Source organism: Ambystoma mexicanum, chromosome 2p (genome assembly GCF_040938575.1).
Source record: "Ambystoma mexicanum isolate Mex_15411 chromosome 2p, UKY_AmexF1_1, whole genome shotgun sequence".
NCBI lineage: Eukaryota > Metazoa > Chordata > Amphibia > Caudata > Ambystomatidae > Ambystoma > Ambystoma mexicanum.
In genome coordinates, this window is record NC_090923.1 from 1,341,234,789 (window position 1) to 1,341,260,389 (window position 25,601).

At 46.5% G+C, this 25,601-nt stretch overlaps 1 protein-coding gene across 3 annotated transcripts in view; it reads left to right on the forward strand.

Annotated features, from left to right (window-relative positions):
• Positions 1–25,601, forward strand: part of TOP3A (DNA topoisomerase III alpha) — a 1,279,921-nt gene that overhangs the window by 1,173,797 nt on the left and 80,523 nt on the right. For all 3 annotated transcript variants that reach the window (XM_069645692.1, XM_069645691.1, XM_069645693.1), the window contains exons 16-17: positions 8,710–8,853; positions 11,386–11,508. In XM_069645692.1, coding sequence (XP_069501793.1) covers positions 8,710–8,853; positions 11,386–11,508 — 267 coding nt within the window. The remainder of the gene's footprint in view (positions 1–8,709; positions 8,854–11,385; positions 11,509–25,601) is intronic.

The following is a 25,601-nucleotide window of genomic DNA, read 5'->3' on the forward strand; positions in this document are numbered from 1 at the left end:
ACAGGAGAGATGGATCAAGCCCCCAAGTTTCTAGTTTAGACCAGAGATTCGCGTGGGAAACACTGCCAAAGGCCACACAATAATCTACGTAGCAAGTATATAGGCTAGACTCGGTGTTCTGATATGTGTCCGAGATCGGAGATTGTAGGACCCAGATGGAATGGGTTGTGCTGCAACCCTTTCTAGTCCCAGTCTGTTGTTAACTTTGTAGGTTATTTGTGTTCGACCAGGCAGTTACATTACCAGTGAAAGGGAAGCAAAAATGTTTGCTCCGAAATCCAACATTGCCAGCAGTCTGTAGTTGTTTGGGTTGAGACAAGAACCCTTCTGGTGGACAGGTATAAGGATGGATTGTTGCCAGGAAGAGGGGACCTTGCCAATCTTAATTATATAGAGGAAGAGTTTGTGCAGGATAGCCGGCCACAGTAAGAGATCTTTCGTAATAACTGCATTAGAAAGCCCGTCCGGACCAGGGGCCTGTGAGGCTTTTGCTTTTGTTATAATCCTGACCACGTCCACCTCCTTAATATGGGGCAGGATAGATTTACACAATAGTTGCGGCAATTCATTTTCCTCATGTCGGTAGCCAGTGTCCCAGTACATCCCAGAAATATGTGATCCCCCCAAGCCTCTTCCGTAATGCCACTATTTCACATGTGTCTTCTCCAAATCGTTGATAACGGAGCAAGTACCAGACCTTTTTGGTATTGTGCGTTTTAATCAAGGTCCAAATGATCTTCTAGTTCGCTGAGTCTGCATCAAATTAATGGTTGCAGACCCAATTCTTGTGTTGGGTGTGAAGTACTGTGACCTGTTTTCTTTTGTCACTTTCTAAGACCTGCCCTCCCCTCCTGATTTTACGGATAGCTGCGTGTCGAGCTCTCTTCCTCTTAATGAGAGTCCAATCATAAGGAACCCCCAGCTTTCCCATTGATTTATGTGCTATCAGGTGTCTACATTGTGTCAGCCAGTAATTTTTTAACATCTCCTCTCCAGATCCCAATTACTGCTAGACAGTAGTTCCCTAGGCATACAACTTCTTCTGGACAGAGAGGAATTCAAACTATTAATGTTCCCCTTGGTCCACATTACTCGATTTCCCTGGATGTTAAATGTGATATTCGAGCAGGGCTTCTCCCTTTTTCTAGCAGCACTTAGCTTAATGGACATTCTTAGCATGGCATGATCACTCAATTCAGTCGGAAGAATAGAAAACTCTTGAAAATGAGCACAAACGGGAGCATTAGTAAATACAAAGTCAATACAACGCTTCGAAAATGAGCACAAATGGGAGCATTAGTAAATACGAAGTCAATACAACTCTTCGAAAATGAGCACAAATGGGAGCATTAGTAAATACAAAGTCAATACGGTTCTTCGATTGGCCGTTAGTACATGTTACCACAGGGCACCCACCCTTAGAATTCAGAGGGGATAAATCTAACTGCGACAGTAGGTTCAGCCATCAGCCCCCTCTTTTTTGTCTCTTGGGCACTGCTCCGTCCACTTCATCCGGAATATCTGACCAGTCCTTAGCGTACATAACACTCTTAGAGCAGTCAGCATTGAAGTCCCCTGTCAAAATGATGCCCCTCTTGGTACCCCGATTGGACCAAGACATTAGGGCATCAGAGATCACCATCATTACTTCCTCAGGGACACGACCATCAGGAGGGTCATAAAGAGTTGCGACTAAAGTTTGAATTCCATCAGCTGGGATAGGCAGCGTTGCACACAGAACATTCAGGTGACATCTTGCACCAGGCATGGTTCTTAATGAGAAGTCTGATTTTGTACTAGTGCAGAGTCCCCCCTTCGGATGCCCCTGATTAAGGGCCGTGCCAGGGGAAAAACCAGAGAGAATCCATCTAGTTCAAACATGGACTGCGAGGAGAGTCTTTGGTATCAGACGGGTGGGGCCAATGATGAAAATGAGTTTGAATGGCTCCAAACTGTGATCCTGAAGTCAATGGACCCAGGCAGAACCACAGAAGTGAGAAGACACAGTGTTGACAATTTGAAAACGTTCAACTGCATCTCCAGTCGGGACTTTAGCACGTGAGGCAGGATAAAAGAGGCTACCTTGGAGGAAGGATAGTTACAGCATACTTGCCTGGCGAGTCCTGGAATGGAGCTGCATTTGGGTAATACCCATTGAAGCACACCAGCAACAATGCCATCCAGACTACAACAGTGTAGCAGGAGCTTTCACTTCTGTTTTTAGTAATGCACACAAACCAGTACATTCAGGGGGCATACAGAGAAGGGCAATCCAACTGTTCCTGGCTCATTAAGGACTGGATTCGATTAAGACAGGATTTCTCTTTTTTTAAATGTTTTTATTTATTTGTATTTAGTTCTAAAAGAACCTTTACAAATCCACACAAATTTAAAACTTGATCAATAAAAAATACATTTACAGCTGCTATCACGTGTTACATTTTTCAGGAAATATACTGTTAAAATAGAGCACTATCGTACTTACCCTATACAATTTATCAGATTCAACTCATTTCCAAGTCAGCGGGCCAACAAGTTAGTCATATCACGATGACAAAATGTTAATTCATACAAGATTAAAAAATATAAAAATATTAAGATATTAAAATATCAATATTAAAATATAACAGGAATTTAAGAAATGAATAATTCAATACTGGTCCACACTGTCTTCTGTTAAGAGTTTCGTAATAGCACGCCATAACCAGTACAAGGCAATATGTACACTTTCAGTCTCCGTATTGAGACAATAGTTCCAGAAAGCCTCATGCTTTATAGTATCAAGATTATGGACGTACTTGCGAAGGGTAATCATATAAACTGGACCCAGTTGTTTACATTCAGTAAATAAATGCTTTGCAGTTCAATATTACCTGGGAATATATATGAGAGACCCTATGGAATAGGAGAATCTTAGTGTGGGAACCCTTAAATACCAAGAGTGGGAGTTGGTTTGTGCATAGATGGAATTGTGAATGTTAACCTGTACCACACTTAGATAAATCATGAGCATTATTCTGAGTCGCATGTGATTAGAAATGTGAATGTTAGCATGTCCCAGCATGTCCCACACCTAGATGGAAATGTGATTGTCGGCATGTCCCACTCTTGGATGGAATTGTGAAGGGCAACATGTGCCATGCCTAGAAGAAATTGTTAACATAGGCCTGAGTCACATCTAGACAGAAAGGCAAGTGTCATCATGTCCCACACTTGGATGTACCTGTGGATGAAGCATATGCCGCACTTAAATGAAGTCGCGAACATTAGTCTGAGCCACATCTAGATAGAAATGCAACTGTTAGCATGTCCTACACTTGGGTAGAGGTGTGAACATTAGCCTGAATCGCATCTAGTTAGAAATGTAAATGTTAGCATGCCCCACTCGTGTGTCACTATGTACCCTGCTTTCCTGTTCTCCATGCTGTTGCTATATATCCGTATGCCCCCTCCTGTCGCTATAAGCCCAGCCCCCTGTCTCTGTGTCTGTGTGTCACTATGTTCCCTGCCATCCTGTTCACGTGCCTGGTCTCGGGTGCTTTAAAGATAACCATCATATCACTACGCTTACTCTCTACTATACACCATCATTCAACTAGAACACAGCTATACCCCTGATTAATTCAGCCTAGCTGTTCACATACGAATACTACCCCATGAACACCTCATCACCCTAATAAAATGCAGCTAGCCGAGCACATACCGGCCTAGTCGCTCACATATGCGTCTTTCTGGCCTAACGCAGCCAGAGCCCAGTCTGGGTGTCCACTCACCAGACTGCACACATCCAACTGATATCTCCAGCACCACACCTAACGCTAGGATGCAGCTACAACCTGGCAATTACATCAGCTGCAAACATATCTGGTGCACTCACGCACCCTACAACACTACCGCTCTCTACTGACTAGAACTACGGTTCCCGAGGGCGTTCAACCTACCAGCGCTTTGAGGTCATACAAATGATATATAGAGCGCTATATAAATGCCAAGTAACATAACGTAGCATAGTCTGAGTATCAGGTTCTGCACTGCCGGGCTGGCGCATCGTCCTAGGCACATCTGGGTTTGGAGAAATCTATGTGTGACATTGGAGACATATTTATAGGTGCTTAAGGTCGAGAGGTGCACATAGTTGTTTGTCCAATCCCATTGCACCAGTTTGTTCTTAAATATGTGTTTCAGAATAACAAACCTAGTTCCACGTGCAAAATTGGGTTGCCAATTTATTTGCTCATACAATTTGTCATTCAACCTATTAAATTAGGTTCCACAATGGTCTTGGTTTAACCCTCTTTGACCTCCCACTAGGTCTAGCATTTGACATTTAGGGTGTGAATTGACTTTTAGGTGTAGAACTCCCTGCCTGGCCAACAAAAGACCCCTTAGGGAGACTAGACCCAACTCCAGCCTCAAATATTCGACCAGGGTTGTTGATGAAAGTTTCAATAGTCTTCTCCAAAAGTATCCCTCAAGTCTGTGCAACTAACTTGGATCATACATGGCCGAAGCCTCCAAGCCATACAGAACCATGGGACAGAAACTCTGTCTATAGAGAGTTATTATGCCCTCTATAGAATAGCCTGCCATGTCTTTGGTGAATAGCTTAATCAAATGTTCAGGCGTCGAGCCTTGGCCGTCTTTGTCTCTTTTATATAACTATAGTTGCAGCTAGCGCTCATTTCAAGCCCCAGGAAGGGGGACTTCGAAACATATTCCAGGCTCCCCAAACTGGTAATAAAGCTGGGGCATTCGACCCTCTTAGCCGCTACCAACATAACCTTTGTTTTATCCATGTTAATAGTTGTTTTCTGCTGCATATGTGACCAGTGTAGCAAACATCCCCCTTGCTCCACGAAAAGTGTGGTTAAACATTACTGGGCCGTCAGCGTAAAGCATACATGGTAATGTCTGCCCTCCTATTCTGGGGCAACAGCCGACTACCGAGGAGAAACAGGGGGAAGATCTGCCAAATATATATTATTCAACAGAGGAGCCAAGGTATAGCCTTGCTTCACTCCTCTATGGATCAAAAAACTGGCGGTCGTGGTGCCTGTATCATCCAGTCTCACACGACCCCCAGTGTCCTGATGCAGGCCCTTCAATATACACATAAGCCATTTATGGCAGCCCCAACCTTCCATTTTAACCCATAACATTTCCCAGTTCACGCCGTCAAAAGCAGCCCTAGAATCTACCAATATTGTGTACAGAGCTGATCAACCCCGCTCTGAGGCCCTTCGAAACAGTGTGTCCATAGCCTTCGGGTTTGGTGTGGTAGAGCTCCCCTGTCTGTGAATTTGAGCAGCTGCTTATCGTCCACCCAAGATTGCAGTGCCTTTAGGACAAGGGTTGAAGAAAGTTTCCCCTGTAGAATCCAGTAAGGACAACAGTTGGTAGTTCTCCGACATCAACCTATCTCCTGAAAAAGTACCGACTGCTGCCATGAAACTGGAATTTCCTGTGTAAGACATACTCTGTCAAATAAGATTTTTAGGATCTTTGGCCACCTACTAGGTTCTTGTTTTAAGACAACATTGGCGAGACCATTTGGAAATGGGGCCCTCAAGTTCTTAACCCTCTGTATCAATATTTCTATGTCAGATTTGCTGGCCAACAAAGGCCAGCCGCCTGTTAAGTGCTGCAAGGCCACCTCCCTTATGGGTGTATGGTCTTTATCTTTTAGGTATTTAAGCCAGCCCTTTTCCTTCATTGGATTTAAGGTTTGCATCCTGCAGTCCCCCTTGGCCCATACCAGTATCTCCCAGATATTCCTGCTATTGCCACTTTTAAGTGCACCAAGTATTTTTTGGCAATGACGATTTTTAATCGAGTATATGCAGCGCTTAAGCCAGGATTTATATTCTCTCTTTATCACCATTCACTGTAAACGTATTTCGTGTTCGGAACCACCAACCATACGCACCACTCTCAATTCCCATCTCATTTCTCTCAACTTATTAGTATGTTTTCCTATCATTAACTGCCCTGCTGGGAATGCTCTTGTTTTAGTGGCTAAGTTCTTCAACCAATCTTCTATTTCACTACCGTTTAGCCTACCCTGTGATCCAATGTCACCACTGGTAAACTGTGCCAGGACTGCACTCACCTTTTGGTTGCGTCTGGCTGTCCAGCGTATGCAATTACCAGCGCAATTGTACACAAGAGCAACTGTGGGGATTATTTGTCACCATATGGTTACTAATAGTGAGGGCCAAGACATTGTGGTCACTAATTTCGTTCGGTACCACCTTAAATTCCACTGCTGCCATAAGACGGATGTTATTACCAAAGAAATAATCCAGAGTAGCTCTACTATTGTTTGCGCCCCATGTGTATTGCCCCGGGATATCCCCCCTGGTTCTAACATTCAACTGCGTTAGGTCCCAGTTTCTCAAAAAAATCACTGATTTGATTCCCTGCAATTTACTACTCTTTGGTACCAGTTCACATTTTTTAGTTATGTTTCGATAGGTAGCACACTCTAGCTTATCAGAACACCTAGCGTTTATGTCACCACCTAGTAGAAGTAACTGATTATCCGGGGACCCTCCTGTTGGAATGAATGTCTTCCAAACTAAGCATTTCTGGGGAGATGTAAACATTTATTATCAGCCCCTTCCCACCCACTACCTTGGTGTCGGCCACAATTCAACCACTTGCACCATCGTATCAGCAAAAGGTAGCGCCACATTGCGTGAGCTAATTTTCTGGCTCACACCTATGATCAATCCCCCCATAGGGTCTACCCTTGGGCCCCTTCTTGGCCATATAACTAGTTAGTAGTTGCATCGACGCCTCTGCCTGTATGAAATGGTTATGTCCCCTATTGTTCCAACTGGCAATCTTGTAAATTCAATTCCCTCTGGTAAATTGTTCCCTAGGGAACTCATCAGGCTGGTACACCGGGGTCCAGTGCATAGTATCGGGCCCAAACTGTATATTCCCATTATAAGATCTAGATGTAAAAGCCCCACGCTGTGTGTTCCTATGGGGACATGTGTAAGGGGCGTTTAAATTACCTGGTGGGCATGCAGTTTTAGTTTAGTGGACATTCCTCTTTTTAAAAAGGAGCCCAGCTTTGCTTTCAGGATAATTAGGAGTCCAGCACAGTGATTCCAGGAGGATCCTCAGCATCCTCTCTTCTTGCAGCTACTTCAGTAGCAGGCCACATAGTCAACAGAAAAATGGCTTTGTGCCTCCCTTGTTTTATCTTCGCACACATACCCCTATCTACTGCTGTTCTTTTCCCTTCACTACCAATGCGAGCCTAACCTTCTATTACTCTATTCATAATAGATGCTTCTGCATATGTACGCACTGAGAAGTTGGTTCAGGTTTACTGCAGACTCTTAACCTGAATCCTTTCCGTTCTGAGAAGCCAATGTGTGCTCCGAGTCAGAACTCAAGCAGGCAACAAACCTATAGATGCTTCTTCCTGCCATGAAACAAGAAGGACCACAAAAGCAATGGCTTGGTCACAGGACTTTAAAAACACAATGCAGCCATTGTGATTCTGGCTTGGGAGCAAATGGCTACACCATGGTGCAGCCCCTGAAAGGTAAAGGAGCTGCCACCAGCTTGTCACACTAAAACATTTCCTGGATGAGAAGACTCACCAGAGACAAAATGGTTCACTGTTCTGGTGCCCCTACCTACGCTGGTAGGCGTATGGGTACAGTCTTCAATAATGCTTTGGGAAAAACCTTACTGTTGATAAAAAAAAGTCAGGCTGCGAAGAGAAAAAATACCCGGGGCTCAATCGAGACAGAAAAAAGGGCCTTTCTCCCCAAACAGTTACATTTTTATACAACAAATGTGTGTATGATTTTCCCTCTTCAATTATGACATGTCTGTTTGTTTGAGAGAATTGCAATTAGTGAAATGTTTGTCTTTCCTCTTTTGTAATCCATTCTTCACAGTGCATTTAAGTAGAGAAGTGGGACATGTGCATCTTTCCAACCCATCAACACCCCTGTTCATTTATCTCGGGCAGGTTCAAAACGTATGAGACCCCAAGCACACTCCTCTCATATGGCTCTTTTGGACAAACTTGCCCAGTTGTCAGCATGGTATAGTTAGAGGTCGCTCATTCCACATCTTCTATCAAATAGTAAACTGCTGAAAGCATTCTTTTTTGTTTGTTCACACTTTGTAACACTCAGCAAAGTATAAAAGTGCCAAGATGCCTGTAATGGATGGATGATCCTTTCACTTTACATGTACCCTATATAGCATAACACAACATTGAGAACTGCTCCCACGGCACTATTGACACCCTCATTTTTCAACTCTGTTTTTCAGCCTGATACTGGGTTTATGTTTTTGTCAACTTGACAAACCATTGAAAATTAAAATGTGTAACAGAAGGTAGGAGCAATGAAGCATTGTATTGGCAGACACTGGTTTCTTCTCAGCATGCATCTACAGTATTTTTAATGCGTGTCTACCTTGCTTTGTGTCTTGAGAGCGAGCAGGTGTTGTACAACTGTTTAGGGCATCCAGAGGTTTCTCCAAATACAGTGGAGCACTTGTAAGCACTGAACTGTAAACAAAACATTGACACTTGATTGTCATTGACCTGTCAATATTGCAAATCGTCCAGTGGGAGTTTGATGCCTGATCTTGTCTCCACAGCTGAAAATGTCTTTAATGTCCTTTAATACTCTGAGAATATGTGAGTATGTCACATATCCACTATCTCCACAGATTAGATGATGCTTTGGCACTGTACATTGGGGAAGACGCTCAACCTGCGCCGCAGGAGGATATGTTTCCTGACACTCCGGTTCCTGTCCGAAAGTGTCCACATTGCGGCAAGGACATGGTCCTGAAAACCAAGAAGGATGGTGGGTGAGTGCATGTGCCAGTTTATCAGTTTGTATTTCTCCTTTTTTATATTGCTAGCTTGTACTTGTGGGACACAAGACCAGTCTTAATTTAAATGTAACATTTATTCAGGTTTTCTCAAACAATGCTTTGAAACGGTTAGGGAAATTGGTACAACTAAAGAAAACTAAACTGTCTCCCAGGAGGCTTATGTCTCCCTCTCCACACACAGGTCTCCCCAGTCGCTTTCCCGAGTGTGCTAACGTCATAGGTCTAAAGCAGTTGTCAGGATGGCAATTCCTTTAATGTCTCTCCCTGATGTCACGCACAAGCTCTGGGAAAATCAGACATTTCGCTTAATCGTATGTCACTTAGCTCGGGTCCTGGGTGAGACTGCAGTTCTTCAGTTTTGGTGTTTCTGAGTGAGTCGTTGTCAAAATAGAAAATCTACATGGCATTGGCCAATACCGCAACGTATTTCCAAGCTTCTTGAAAGAAAGGATGTTTGCGCCTGATGTTTATTGGTGGACCGCCAAGTATGGCCTGCAAGTAGACTGGGTTTTAGACAATGGAGACTTTTCGCAGAGGCACGGGCCTCCCTGTATCCTACGGGTTCTTACTAGTGGGGCCTTTTCCAAAGTCTCCCGCGTCCACCTCGATCTAGGAAACTCTTGCTAAGCCTGCTTGATGCCCTGCCACTTGCTTGTTCATCTTTCCCCTCACTCACACACCGTACAGTATTTATTTACTGTGTAATGCACCTCTCTTCATTGGTGTTGTACGGATTCCTCCTCCTACCCAGCCCCTTCCTTCACTACTTCATCTGAGGTTCTTAGTACTTCCCTGTTTTTCTTTGCTCCTCTCAGCTTCCCCTCCTCTCTGACACCTTCTCCTCTGGTCTTCTCTTTTTTTGGTAGAAATACCTTGTTTTACATGATGCTGCCCCCTCTACATTTTGCTGGATTCTTTATGTGATGAGTGCCTCTTTATTTTTCTCCTCTGCCTTAAGGCACTTAGGTTGGAATTGTTCACCCTGATAGAATTGTGGCCATGCTGGTGGCAGCTTTTTTGTGCAAAATGCCATCTACCAGGTGAAACCATTTTGTCTAGCTGGGGTACTCTTGTGCCCTACTCCTCCAGGTACCTAAAATGGAAATTGTCTTCTTTGACCTTGAACTGATGAGGGGGTAAAGACAGGGCTACACCATGTCCACATATGTGATGTGTGGTCATATATGGCAGGGAATGCCAGTCTTGCTCAGCTCGGCTGCTGTAGCAACCAAAACCAGTTCTGATTGGCATATGCAGATGCTTGGCTTGTCTGGGTATAATGTGGATTTGGTCCTTTGCGTGTGAAACCTCTTGTTGAATGCTTGGGAATCAATGTCTGATTTGGTGATGAAAGCAAAAAATAAGAGGGGATGGCTGGAAGGTTTAGAATGAATATTAACCTCTGGCATTGCTCTGGGCAACCCTCCAGACGATAGTTTAACTATTCTGCTGTTATTGTCACTTCCAACCTCCTCTTTACTTCCAGCCTCCCTGTTCATACAAACGCCTCCAAACACACACACACCTATGCACTCACTCAGCCTTCTTTTATTTGCCTGATTATCCTCACCTTCGGGTGGGATCCAGGAGTGGGTCTGAAGTTTGTATGATCCTGTGGGCACGGTTTGAGATTGTTTATCTCTTAATTTGTTTCTTGCCTCAGGTGCTTTTGCTTTGCAAACAGTCTTCTTGCGTTCCACAGACCAAGCCTATACTAGGGTAGTCTGCCATTGTGGATTCTTTCCAAGTCTCCATATGCTCACAAAAATGAGAGCGCCACACTAGTCAGGTATCTGCTCTCCCTGCCACTAAACGTTATTATTACTCTTTCTGCAATGTAGTTGTTCTTCTCAGAACACAACATGTTTGACTGCAGGCTCTGCGTTAAAGGGCCCGTGGATCCCTTCTCCACCACCACCTCCAGCAATGCTTTGTACAGTCATACTAAATGCTTTAGCTGTAAATGTTGTGCACATATGTTGAGCCCTAGCCCCCGGAACTGGGTGTTGTGGCAGTGACACAAGACTCCTCCCTGCACTACCCATAGGCCTTTCATCATTGAAACCGAATACAGAATAGGTGACACCTTCCGCGCACAACCCGAGAGTAAGAAAAGAGGACATTGGCACAACATGCACTGTCAAGAAACCCTGTTTCCTGTAGCAAATGTCAAGCCCTCAATACATTATGTACATTCTTATTTGTCATCAGTTTGTCATTAAAAATCTAGAATTGGTCGGCCCATAGTTACTTATATTGTTTTAGAACCATAGGAAAGCATGACAGTGTCTGTTTTTGCCTGGGTATTGAAAACAACTAAAAGTCAGTAGCCCTCAGTCTGATCCATTAGAGTTTGAACCAGTAAGCAAGCATCTGAAGTAAGGAGCGCATGGAAGCTAGACACTGCTCACTGATTTGTGTTATTAGCCATTACCTATGAGAGAGTGTTGGCACTTCTCTGATTACGCTAAATCCAGACTTAAGCATTTCTCTCATTCTTCACAGGTTCTTCCTGTCCTGCCTGGGCTATCCAAGCTGTAAAAGTGCAATCTGGTTTCCCGATTCTGTTTTGGAGGTCAGCAGGGACGACAGCGTGTGCACTGTTTGCCAACCGCATCCTGTTAACAGGTGAGAAACCACCATTGCATTGATACACGAGGCATCCATGCAAAGTGTGCTTATTTGATTAGTGTTAAGATGGATTTTCAGAAACAGCCCAGAGGGAGGGTTCTGAGAGGCCATCCTCTTATAGTGAAAAGGGACAAGACACGTGGATCTAGCCAAACATAATCAGGATAGGAAGCAAAACAGTAAGGCTTAGATATCAGGAATTGTGTGATTGGTTGTAATGGTCCCATCAGGCACACAAAGAGCACACACATAACTCATGTTAGACAGTAAAGTGTAAAAATATACGATTTATTAGGGCTAAAAACAGTCTGTGAAATGAAAATAGCACATAGATATTAATACGAAACTGATGCTATACACATATATACATTCACCATGGGTGGTCTCACTAAAGAACACCGACACTTGACTTTTGAGGCACTTAAAGATGATTCTATTCAGAAATGCAGGACAACTTTGCACAGTAAAGCATGTAAAAACAGGTGAGTAAATTAGAAACACTTGAAATTGAAGGTAAGTATTGGGAAAGGAATGGAAACACAATTACCCTGCCTTATAAAATAAGGACTCTAATATGTTGTCCATCCCGGCTATGGTGAGTAGGTATAGTGCTCTTGAGAGTCCCAAGTGGAAACCTTTGTAGGGAGTCTAATGTCTTTACAAGTGGAGAAACAAGCTTTGGCAAAGCCAACAAAGTGAGTTAAATGTTCAAAGGTTGTGAAAAGAAAGTGTCGGAGATTAAGGGTCCTTTCCCAAACCCACCACTCTAGGGAAAGCCCAAGGGTGCAGGGGAATCCCTGGCCAGAACTCCACTGATCACAACCAGGTAAGAGAGATATAGGGTCAGGACTTTGACCCTATAAAAACAGCTATGCAGGTGTGTGTCCCTTATTCAAATTCCACTGGAAACCACCCATTGGGTTCCTAGATTCACTTGGTGCACTTACTTCTATTGTTGGTTCCGTTGCATGGATTCATGGGTTGCAAGTACAGTTGTTGATTTCGGTGTTGGGATTGGGTCCGGCTAAGCGACGGTTCCAATCTCCGGTGAGATGGATCCTGATGCTGGACAGTTGGACAACCCAGGCAACCAGAGATGCAGATCACCACAAGTCTGAAGATGACTGGAGACCTCCAGGACATGATAGAAGAAGGCAGCTGCAAAGATCACCACGCTCAGATGGTGGCAGGCGATTCATGTTGTGTGAACAAAGAAACTGCTCTTTGAAGGCCCATCTTCTATTTGGAGTGCAGGAACTGCTAGAGGACAGTTCATGGGCCACATACTGGAGACCTGCAGAGTTCCAAGGTGAAACGCAGAACGGTGACCAGTGCACAGCAGAGGCCTGAACCATGCTGGTCTGTCGACAGGATGGTCCCGGGACACATCCAGTGGGTGGAATCTACGTGCAGAGGTCTTGACTGGATCATCCCACCACTTAAAGGGTCAAAGCACCAACAAGGATCTTCAGGTAATCTGTCCTGAGGGACAGGGCTTCACTAGGACTTGGCTAGAGGCAATGCTGGAAGTTTTCCACAGTTCTTCGGCTGGCTGCAACTCTTTGTAGTAATCTCGACTCCAACAACGATCTGGAGAATGGTTGAATACTAGATTTGAGCCAGGGTCCCCCAGGATGGATCTGCACCATTCAAACTGGCAAGGGCTGTCCAATCATGGGTAGCCTCTCGCCCCACATCCGAACAGTAACAGACATCCCACTTGCCTGAGTGAGGATTGGGACCAGACAGTCCCAAACCCTAAATCTGTTCAAATGCACACACTGCCACTTTGCCTGGGAAAGCTGAGGCTCTGCCAATGAGTGGGCTTTCCCTACATGCCATTTTCAGACCTGAATGGGCAGATAGAAGGCCAAAGGGCAGGATTGCCAAAGGGCAGGATGGCCAAAGGGCAGGGCAGAAAACGTGTGGCACAGCTATTTTGACAATATGGTACTCAAAAATGGATTATGCTGTAAAAATCAAATGTGCACAAGTGAAAAAACAAAAAACATGTAGAAAAATATCTATTGTTACTACCCCGTCTTGGACATATTGAGAAAGTAACTACATGTTACTTAAAGGAAAAGGGATACAAAGCAACCCTGACACACTTCACTGGAAATTGATGTATGCAACCAAAAAACAAGGAATTTCGTAAAGGGAGACAAGGTGCCCCTGCATGCTAAGAATCACATTTCGAAGGGATTGTGTCCTCCGACATATTCCTTATCTTAGATATCTCTTTCCAGCTTTGCTGGCCTCGGAAATTTTTTCTCTCTAGAGGGCGCTGCGCGTCGACGTCCGCCGAGTCGATGTCCCTCGACAGCCGCCGTATCGACGTCGACTGCCTCGGAATATCGTTGCTCAGTTTCATAGAGAATTATTCCTATTTCCTCGAGATATTCGATCCATACTCAATGGCTTCCTCGTCTGAACCGACGACCCCTCGGTCCGGCTTTAAAAAATGCCGAGACTGTGGAAAAAAGATGTCGTTGACTGACCCTCACAGAGTCTGTCTGTGGTGTTTGGGAGCTGAACACCATTGTTCGGAGTGCGAGGACTGTGACAGCTAAGGCCCTGAAGGAGCGTAGGGGGAAGCTGGAAAAAGGTAAGACTTCTAAAGCTTCTTCTTCCTCGACGAAGTCGAGAAATTCGTCTCCATTCGCGCTCCAGGTCTTGAAGCGGGTCCCATCACTACTCGAGATCGAAGCACTCGAAAAGGAGACGCCTAAGATCCCCTTCTTCGTCCTCCTCTTCCTCTGTTTCACCTAAGAGAATCCCTTGCCCCACGAAACATAGTTCCCGGGCTGAAGGGAGGAATTCCGAAAAAATATGATGAGCGTCTTCGAGAAAGCGGCTTCGACAACCCTCGAAGACTGCTGAGAGCGATGCTCTGGTCGAAAGACCCGAAGGTCCAAAACGCCGCGAGTCGCAGTACCCGGAGAAGGAAGCTTCTCGAGTAAAGCAAAGACCTCGAATCCTTCTTCGAAGGTTCCGTCGACGAAGGTTCCGTCGACGCCGAGGTCGGTGTCTTCGACGCCGTTGTCGAAGGGACCTTCGACACACGGGTCTGTCGACTCGACGTCATCCTCAACACCGGCGTCGACGCCAAGGAAAGTCACGGTTGCGGTGCACCCAGTGGCTATTCCCAGGTCTTCGATGACGATGTCGTCGAGATTGTCGACATCCTCAAGCAGAATTCCAATTCTATGGAGGACCTCGAGGCCTCCGCCTTTGTTTTCGACGCCACGTTCGAAGCCTTCGATGTCGGCGTCGACAACATCGACGTTTTCAAGGCCGATTACAACAAGTTTGGCACCCTCTGCATCGGAGATGGGTTTTACACCGTTTGTGATTTCAGACCAATTGAGAACAATGTCCTCAATTATGGAAGAGGGAGAACTATCTGACCAAGAAGAGACATTTGAGTTGCAGGGATCTGCAACCCCAGTTCAAGAGGAGTTATCCTCAGAGGAACGCAGTTTGAAGGAACTCCATGATTCCTTACATGAGGCAAGTGGTTTAGACACTTCCCCAGAGGTGGAGTTCGCTAGGCCAGACCCGGGGGAGCATGCTGAAACCCCTTATAGAGCCTTAATGGCCAGGATCACAGAATTTATGGGGTGGTCAACACCTTCACAGGCTTTCCAACAGGATGACCTCATGGATATTCTTGACAAAGGTCCACAGGAGGATCCTGTAGTACCTTTTCATAAAGCTCTTCAAAGGAAAATCATGACGAACTGGGAAACCCCAGATGTCGTCCCGGCAGTAAATAAAAAACTGTCTACTAAATACAGGGTATCTTCTGCAGACCCGGAGTTTTTGTCCAAACACCCATCCCCAGAAAGTCTGGTGGTACAGGCAGCATCTTCTACTGACATCAAGACTGCTTACCCTACCGTCCCACAGGACAGGGACGATAAAAAATATGATGCTATGGCTAAGAAAGTCTTTTCGGCATGTAGCATGGCGTTAAAATCTATTAATGCTACTTGCACCCTTGCTAGATTTAGCCATACACTTTGGGAGTGTGCTTCTACAGCGGCTGACTGCATCCCAGAGGTCCTTCAAGAGATCTTCGCCCTTTGGGGAACCCCTCAGGTGGATCTGTTCGCCACCAGTGTCAACAGGAAGTGCGATCTGTTCTGTTCAAGGGAATTTCCCCTGAGAGGAGCTCTAGGAGACGCGTACATAGTGGACTGGGAGTTTCCGCTCCTGTACGTGTTTCCACCGGTCCCTGTCATTCCTCAAATGATCAGGAGGTTGAGAAGATTCCGGAAAACCATGATCCTAATTGCCCCGGATTGGGCCAGGAGAACGTGGTACCCAGACCTTCTAGATTTGTCCATCTGCCCTCCAATTCGACTTCCACTAAGAGAGAATCTGCTCTCACAGAAGGGAGGTCAGGTTCTCCATCCAGACATCAAAACCCTCAACCTTCACGCTTGGCTTCTGAAAGGCTGAGGTACAAGGATTGGGACCTCCCTGATGATGTTATGGAGGTGTTGCTTTCGGCAAGAAGGCCAGCAACAAAATCTTTATACCGCTGCCGTTGGAACAGATTTTGCGGCTGGTGTAGGGATAAGAATATCGATCCCTTTTCATGTGGTACACCAATGGTTTTGTCCTTCCTACTTTATTTAGCGAATTCAGGCCTTCATGTTGGCACCATCAAAGGCTATCTTGCAGCGCTATCCATCTTTAAGCGCACTGCGGAAGAACCATCCTATTTCAAGTTACCCTTGGTAATACAGTTTCTAAAGGGGTTAACTAACGTTTATCCCCCAAGACCATTCCAGGTTCCCCTATGGGATTTAAATTCAGTCCTAACTTTCCTGATGGGCAGACCTTTCGAACCACTCCACTCTTGTTCGTTAAGATTTCTTACCCTTAACACTGTTTTATAAGTAGCACTTACATCTGCTAGAAGGGTGAGCGAGTTACAAGCTCTTTCTTGTAAACCCCCTCATACAATCTTTCACAAAGACAAAGTTGTTCTGCAAGTGAAGCCTAATTTCCTCCCAAAGGTGGTTTCTGAATTTCATATCACACAGAAGATTACCCTTCCATATTTCTATCCTCCTCCCCATCCGGGGAAAGAGGAAGAGAGGTTACACAGACTGGACCCAAGAAGGGCTTTAAGTTTTTACATCAGTAGACTGGCTAGGATAAGACAAGCAGACCAGCTGTTTGTAGGCTACGCAGGTCACAAGCTGGGGTTACCGATAACTAAGCAGACCATTTCCAGATGGATCATTTTAGCCATTTTGGAATGTTATAAATTGGCAGGAAAAGAGCCCCCTCAAAATCTTAGGGCTCATTCGACCAGAGGTATCGCAGCTTCATCGGCCCTCAAAAGAGGAGTGCCGGCTAGAGACATATGTGCGGCTGTCACATGGTCGTCCGTCCATACCTTTACACGGTTTTACAACTTGGATTCCTCCTCCAGTCAAGAGACTAGGTTTGGAAGGGCAGTATTGCACTCTATTCATCAATAAGAGGAAGCATGAAGTCAGTACTCCCACCTCCAATAACAGAATACTGCTATGGGAGCCTATCTAAGATAAGGAATACGTCGGAGGACACAATCCCTTCGAAGAACAAGTTACTTCTTACCTTGTAACGTTCTTTCGATGGGATGTTCCTCCGACGTATTCCTTATCGACCCTCCCATCCATCCCCGCAGTACTACTTCCCTTGTTTTGCAGCTTACGCTCCTTCAGGGTGATTAGTCTAGTCCAGAAAGAATTATTGTGGGCTACAAAATGGAACTGAGCAACGGACGCTGCGCGCGGCCTTTATAGGCAGGATGACGTCGACGTTGATACGGCGGCTGTCGAGGGACATCGACTCGGCGGACGTCGACGCGCAGCGCCCTCTAGAGAGAAAAAATTTCCGAGGCCAGCAAAGCTGGAAAGAGATATCTAAGATAGGGAATACGTCAGAGGAACATCCCATCGAAAGAACGTTACAAGGTAAGAAGTAACTTGTTCTTCTATCTAAATGCGACGTCAGCTAAAGTTCAGAATTCCATACTAGTGTGGCACATGCTAACAGTCACATTTCTATCTAGATGCGACGCAAGCTAGGTTCAGAATTCTAAGTGTGGTGCATGCTAGGAATCACATATGCTAACAATAACATTTCTGAAGTTCCATCTAAGTGTGGCATATGCTAACAATCACATTTGCTTGTACTCAGAGCACTCTTAAATACGCAAGTTATCCAGAATGTATAAAAATGCTATTATTTTTATAAGTCTTAGGCAAACTAGCAGCAATTTAAAAACCACAGGCAAGTACGTATTACACTAAACATTCACTACTATGAAATACACATTTACTTTTGCGATGCTCTGGCTAGGAGCTAGGAACGCTAACACTTTACTTTAAACACAGTTAAAAAATAGAAACAACTTGTGCAAAGCCAGTGGACAAAGAACAAGGTAAGTTCAAAATAGAGAACTGATATGTTGAGAAAGCATTAGAAACATCATAAACAGCCTTATAATGTAAGATATAAGGCACTGTACCTGGCTAGAACAAAGGTAGCCTTAGAGTCATATGCCCAAGGCAGTTCGTTTGAGGAGGATATGAGTCTTTTTAAGAGGCTGAACAAGAGTTGGGGAAGTCAACAGACAGTCAGTAAGTGTTTCAAAGTAGTAGAACAGTTGAAGAAAAACCTCTTGGCAGAGCCTCTCCCAATTCAACCACCTCAGGGAGAGCCCACGGGAGGACACTTCACCAGATTCCTCTTATCACGGTAAGGCAAGGATGCTACGCCTCTTAAACCCTATGGAGGAAGGGGGTAGGAACAGGTATGTTTACTCACCCAATTAGGCATGGTTTTTCTTTTTGCTGTCACTTACCTTGCTAAGCTCATCTGTTTTGGGGGCACTGATCAGTCCCCATGGCTTTCAGTGCAGGAAAACCTTTGTTCTTCATAGTAAAGTTTGTTGTTTCTTTTTCTGCACACATCACCTAGTGTGAAGTGTGCTAGGGACACTCTGTGTCACTATAACTCTGTTTCTGGTAACTTTGAGGTTACTTGCATGTGTCGTCCAGGATGGGCTGGTGGCAGCGGATACATTTGTAGTGTTTTTTTGTACTATCGTGCACTTTTTCATTTTACAGTTAAGTGCCAATTAGAGTGCCAAATACTATAAAATGGCAGTGCCACAAGATTTTCGCTTGTTCTTTGGCCATCTTGTAGTTTGACCTTCTTCCTGCCCTGGCGGGGCCTGATGTCCCTTATATGGTAACCCCTTTATCTGGGAAAGCAACAGCTTTTGCAGTCTGTGTGTGTGGCTGGATGTTGGAGGCTGGATCTGTCAGGACCCAGTCTATATTTGTGCCAGATGTATCTGTTGCTGGACCAATGCAGTGGCCAGAGACTGCCCAGGATTGGACAGCCACTGCTAGTTTGAATGGTGCAGAAACATGCCTGGATTCTGTATGAAAGGGCGATTCCTGCAGCCTTTACAGAGATCATTGTTGGAGCCAAAACCTGTATGAAGGAGAGCATCCTACTGAAGACCTGGAACTCGCTGTTGGAAGTTCGCCAGCAGCCCTTTCTTCACTTGTCTGGCAAAGTCCTGCCTCTCTGCAGGTCTTCCGAAGACCTTCATCAGTGCTTCAACCCCTGGACCGGTGGGAACAACCAGTCCCGACCTCTGCTTGAAAATCTAGCTGCTGGAAGCACTTGGAACAGTTACAGAACCATCATGTGGACTAGCCAGACATCCTCCTGGGCTGCTTCGCTACAATGGTTGCCGTCCCAAATTGGGTGTTGGGACTTGCCAGATCCTCTGCTTATGGAATAAGAAGCATTTCCCTGAAGTTGCAACTCCACCACAAAGAAGGGCTTTGCACAACCAGTTTTTGTTCTCGCCATTAGGGTTATCTCTGGCCATTTTCTTCAAGTGGCCGTCATCTGTTCTACACCTGCATCGTGTCCTTCAATTCCTCTGAGGTCGTAGCCAGAGTGGTGGTCTCAAAGTTGGTTGGTCCTGAGTGTTCAGCTTGCCAGAATTCAGAATCTTGTCCTTCAGAGCACGGAACTGCGAAGTAGCTGAACCAAATAACCTGACGCCTGAAGTGATCTCTGCACCCGCAACCAAAGGACTTCCTCCAATGGAACCAAAGCACAAATCCAGAAGGCCCAGCGATTTCAAAAACTCCTACTGTGGTCCCTGAGTTAGAGTACAGAGGGCATAGCACTATCTCTCCCTTGCCTAGCCTTGAAACATGGTGTTCTGGCCTGGTATCCTCCCCTGTTTCTCCCCCAATGTGGTTGGATTGGTAGAGCGTCTTTCCTCTCTGTATTTAAAATGAAGTGTTAGTGCACTTTACAGAGCACACCAAGGTGAATGTGTGTATATCAGTAGTGAATGTTTTAGTTTGTTACTTACCTGATGTTTTTCATTCATAAGAGTTGAATAAGGCCTAAATTAATAACAGTATTTCTTTTATATAACCTGACCAACTGGTAATAATTAGAGAGGTGTGTGTTTTTCTTTAAGTGATGAACCTTTCACCATTCTCACGCCTCGTAAACCTTTCAGAATCTGTCAACAGAGCTGATTTGAAAATCCATCTTAACCCACCTCCTGCACTCTGATTTACTCGGGGACCACTTAAGCAGCTCGTGAAATCGCCGGGCCACCTGTGCTCTATATCTTGATTCCGATGAGTTAGTTCCCGGGGTCACTTTCAGCATCAGGTTTCTAGGTCCGGCTTGTCAACCGTACCATGCTCTGGCGAGATGGTTTCCCGAGACTAGACAGCTGGATGACCCTGGCACAATGAAGAAAGGACCACCATGTTGACGATCTCAGAGGGCCCTAAGGACGTGATGCAGGCAGAGAGCAATGATGGGCACTCAAAGCAAATGGTCAACACTTGTGGTGGAAAAAAATAAGCTGCTCCTTCAAGGCCCCTCTTCTTGCTGGAGAGCTACAACTGCAGGGGGAGTACTCGTGTTTCACAATTCAACAGTCTCCAGTGTCCCAAGTTCAAACTCTGGGCGGCAACGGATGCAGCAAGGTAGCCCAAAAGGAAGCTGTTCAGCCCACAGGATGGATCCGGGACACTTCAGAAGGTTTCCACAGGTATGGTCCTCAAGCAGGGGTCAATATTGGTTGTTCCCACCGGTTCAGGCATCAAATCACCAGTGAAGGCCGTCTGGAGATAAGTAAACAAGCAGAGCTTCGCTGGGACAGTTGAAGAAGACAATGCTAGTTAGCTGCAATGGTGAGTTCTGGGTCTTCATCAGTATTCTTCTCTTTGTAGGAGTCTTGAGAGGGCAGGAAGGAGACCAAAATACAAGATGGCCAAAGGACAGGCTAAAATCTCATGGCACAGACATTTTAGAGTATATGATTCTGTAAAAGGCATTACATGGTAAAATGCATAGTAGTACGTCCTGTCCCCTTTCCTCCATCCATGGGGACGTTACCAGAACCTTTGGCAGCGAAAAATTGAGCTTCCCTTTAAATTTAGTATAGCGCACGAGGGAGCGGCCTCAGGTGTGGGAACGCCCTGCCGAGGCCCTGCCCTTCGGCCCTCACCTCAATCCCTTTTTCCACACGGATGGTGTCCGAAATGGCAGTCAGCGCAGAGAATTTTTTAGCTTTCCGATTGCTCTCCGTTTGTTTTTCCAATTCTTATTTCACTTCCCTTTGGTGCCTTGCCTCTCCCAGCGCATGTCGGCCCCAGGAGGATTCACAAGATGTACCTCATGCGACCGCTCAATTCCGGACTCGGACTCCCATGCACTCTGTCTTGAGTGTTTGGGGCCCGACCACTGCTGGCACTCATGTTCTGCCTGCAGCGCTCTCGTTCACAGGGCATTGAAGAATCGTTTGTCTCGGGGGAGGGAGATCTTCAACACTTCTCCACCACACCACCTTAAGGACTTTGTCTCCAGGACCTCTCATCAAGTCAAGGTAGACCCTCTGTTCAGCACAGCTCCACAGCGCAGCGACTCCTTCCGCGGGGTTCCCACGGATCAGAGTTTTTCAGATTCAGGTTCTGGCAGGACTGAGGCCTCTAATGCTACTGGCTCCCAAGCCGAGGGGCCCAGGGGCTCTTCTGGGCAGTCCAGGGACAGACCTGAGGCCTTCAAAGCTGCTGGTTCCCAGGCTTAGGGGCTCAGGGGCCCTACTAGGTTGTCTTCGGAAGGACGGTCAGGCTCGTCCTCTTTTTCTACCCCACGGGGTAAGGGATCGTCGAGTGCCATCTCCACGAGTTTGTGCCGAGTCTGTGCTGAGGGCTCCCAGCCTACCGGAGCTCGCTCTGAGGCCGTGAACTAGGGCGTTACAACTACTAGCAGTCTGGCTGAGGGCTCAGCGCCTACCAGAGGGATCTCTGAGGTCGACGCCTCCGCTTCGGGTGCAAGACCCAAGCGTGGCCCAAGGCTTCAAAGTGGCAGAGGCTGCCAGGCAGGTAGCCCTTTTGGATCCGGCTCAGGTCCCACCAATATTTTCACCCATCGAGTTGGCTTTGCAGGATGAGCCAAGCCCCCTTCCCTCTGGAAGCGGCAGCGGATCCTACGGTGCAGGTTTTTGGTCCCCTCAGGGGTACATCTACCCGTCACAGCCGTACAGTTACACGCACCAGGCGCCTCAGCACTTTGACCAGGAGAGGAGGTCCAGCGCCTCGGAGGGCAGGGCCCCTAGGGACCCGGCGGCTAGCAAGGACCGCTTCTTCGAGCGCTTCCTCCTTCCTCCTCCTCATGCATTCCCTTCAGATGAAGGGGCTCCTGAATGACAGTGTGAAGGAGGGCATCACCCAGGTAGTGCCGCCCCGGCCCCTTCCTCTGGGGACTCCTCCCGTTACTCCTGCACTCCCAATGCCGGTCCCTCCGCCGGTTCAGGCCCTACCGGTCATACTGACCTCTCCTCCTGTACCACCAATGCCTCCCACTCAACAGCCGTTGGATCTGTCTGCGGCTCCTGACCTTAGGCGGGACCTTCTCCAGCACCTGTGTCGCAGGGCCCGGATTCCCCTCAGCCTGTGAAAAAAAGCTGGCAGGGGGACGATGATGACGATGACGCCCAGGATGATGAGCCCTCTTCATAAGGCTTTTCATGACCACCTCCAGTTCCTGGCAGAGTTCTTGGGGCTCCCTCTTCCTGAGGAAACACCCCAAGAGCCAGTTGTGCTAGCAGGGGTCTTGGGGAAAAGCACCATGATCTGGTCTGGAATCCCCCTCCAGAAGGATGTCCTTGCGGTGGCGCAAAGGTTCTGGGAGAAGGCCAGGGCCAACTCCCAGATTAACAAGAAGTTGGGACAGCAGGTTTAAGCTGACGGACGGGGAGCCAATCCTCCTTGCCTCCCACCCACAGCCCCATTCCTCTGTGGTGGCCGCGGCCTAGTTGTATTCTTAAACCATCATCTTAGTCGTCATCCTCCACGGGAGCCACCTTCAGTTGCCTCTCCTGAGTCCTTAGGAAAGCGCTATTGCTCCATCTCAGGACTTCATCAGCAGCAGGCCAACTCGGACGCTCTCTTGTCTGTGGCTAACCAGAAGCTGTGTCAGGAGCTCGGGACTAGCAAGCTTCCTTCAAGGGCGGTCTGGCAGATGACTGGGTCATTGCGCAGGACCTCATGGAGTCTTCGGTCCCCCACATCGACACAGCCAGCAGAGGGCTGTGCCTTGGGGTCGAGATGAGAAGGACAGCTTGGATGCAAGCCACAAAAGGAGCGGATCCTGTATCTGCCCTTGATGGCGTGGACCTTTTTCATTCATCCGCTGATGACGAATTGACGAGGAAGAAAACCTCCACTCAAACTGCCAATTGGCCATCCTGACAAAACCAGATAAGAAATCCTTCCCTCAATCCCAGGGTAGGACTGAGTGCAACCCCAGTGCTTTCTCCGGCTTCAAGGGGTTCTGAGACTGTGGTACACAGAGGCCTGACAGGTCACCCAGCGACAACAGGAGAAAGCAGCAGAGGATGTTGCGCAGGTTTTTCCGCTCCCCCCTCTTCTGCCCCTGACTCTGACGTCAAGGTCGGGGAACACAGCTCACCGGTCGGGGCCATTGTCTCCGTTCTTGGACACCTTTTCTGCAACGCATAGATCCTATCTGTAGTCTTATACTAACAAAAAAGGCCAAATCCCAACATTTTTTGTTAACAGGGGAGCAATTCTCAAAATTGGGATAAATAATGAGAAAATATATAGGCGTGTCAGGGAACTGGCACTGGAGAATTGCTTACCCCTCACTACTGTAACCTCAGAGATGGGTTGGAAAACTTATGGTCACACATATATACATTTACATAACAGCATTAATCTGTGCAAACAGCAACTATAGGCCAGTAGCTAGACAAGTCGTGACAAGAGGATCGTTCGTTTCCAAATCGAGGAGTTCGAGATTGACTGCATAGTAATTGTACAACAAGCACTCGATCACACGGGCTTAATTTCACCCGTGTTTGTATGCCGGTATGAGTTCCTTGCCACATCCTCCCACCATGAATCGGGACTGACGCCGTTCTTTCGTGCTAGACTCTAATAAGGACACTCTGTGAATCTGATGCTTCGACATCTCTCTGAGTCCCACACTGGAGGCCTAAATTATGTTCACTATAGTTTCCCTGCGGTCTTGTGTACGACCTAATTGGCGACACTTGGAAACTGTGCCATGAGTCATCTGGACGACTATTAACCAGTCAGTAGGTGCGACAATTTCGTCCCTGAAGGAGTCACTGACGGCTTTGTCCTTCTCTTTGGTTTGATCACACTCGACCCAGGAGTTACTTATCTCTGACGCCAATAGTAAATTGCTCATAAGGCTCATCTTGAAGAAATGTCCCGTCCTGAAGACGGCCACTACATTTTTCTTCTGTATGGACACTTGAGAAACTGTCCCATCTGATTACTGGCCGAAACATGTCGACATTTTATATCTCATCAAATGTCTAAATTTAGTCATTTTGTATAATTTGTGTATTAGGATTAGAAGGTATATTAAGTTGCCTCACCTTTTGTGTCTGTTCTCTTTTTTTGGCTTTTTGTTATCTGTAGCCTCGCCTTATTTTTCCTGACACAAAATACTGCATTTTTATTTTGTGCGCGCGTCTACTTGTTGATGTATTAGTCTGTTGTTTTTTAATATGTTTGACACCCCTAATTAAAATTATTTTCATTTATGCTCACGTGTGTGGCTGCCTACAGTTGCTGTTTGCACAGATTAATGCTGTTATGTAAATGTATATATGTGTGACCATAAGTTTTCCAACCCATCTCTGAGGTTAGAGTAGTGAGGGGTAAGCAATTCTCCAGTGCCAGTACCCTGACACGCCCATATATGTCCTCTCTGTAGTTTCCACAGGCTTCAGTCTTCCTCTTTCTATGCCTCTTCCATCCTCTCCTCCTCTTTGTCAGAACGGGTGCCCGGCTCTTTTACGGGAGGTCCTTTCACTCTTGGAGATGCAGGCGATAGAACCAGTTCCTCTTGTAGACATGGCCTCCGGTTACTATTCCAGGATTTTTGCGGTACTCAAGAACAACCAATCGGACTGAGGATAGTTCGGACCTGTCATTTCTAAATCTGTCTTTACCACTGAAGCGCTTCAAGAGGATTACTCTTGCACACATAGCCGAGTCTCTGTGTGCAGGGGACTGGATGTGTTCCCAGGACCTCAAGGATGCGTACCTCCATGTACCCATATATCAACCGCATTGGATGGTTCTGCAGTTCACGATTATGTCATACCACTTTCAGTCAAGATGCTGCCCTTCGGCCTGAACTCGGCCCCCCGGGTCTTCACGAAGTTGATGAACCCAGTGGCGGACCTTCTCTGGTTGGAGGGCCATCATCTTTACCCTTACTTGGACTGGCTGGTGAAGGCGGGGTCACCCAAAGGGGTGGTGCACTCCTACCAGAGACTGGCGGATATCCTTCATCAGCTGGTGTTTTCCCTAAACCGGAGGAAGTCACAGTTGTGCCCACCCCAGGAACTGATCTTCCTAGGGCTGCGTTGGAACACTACCATTCTGAAGATGTTTCCTATGCCCAAGAGGCTTCTGTCCTTCCACAAGGCGGTGGGGCACTTTCTGGATGGCACGACCACCTCG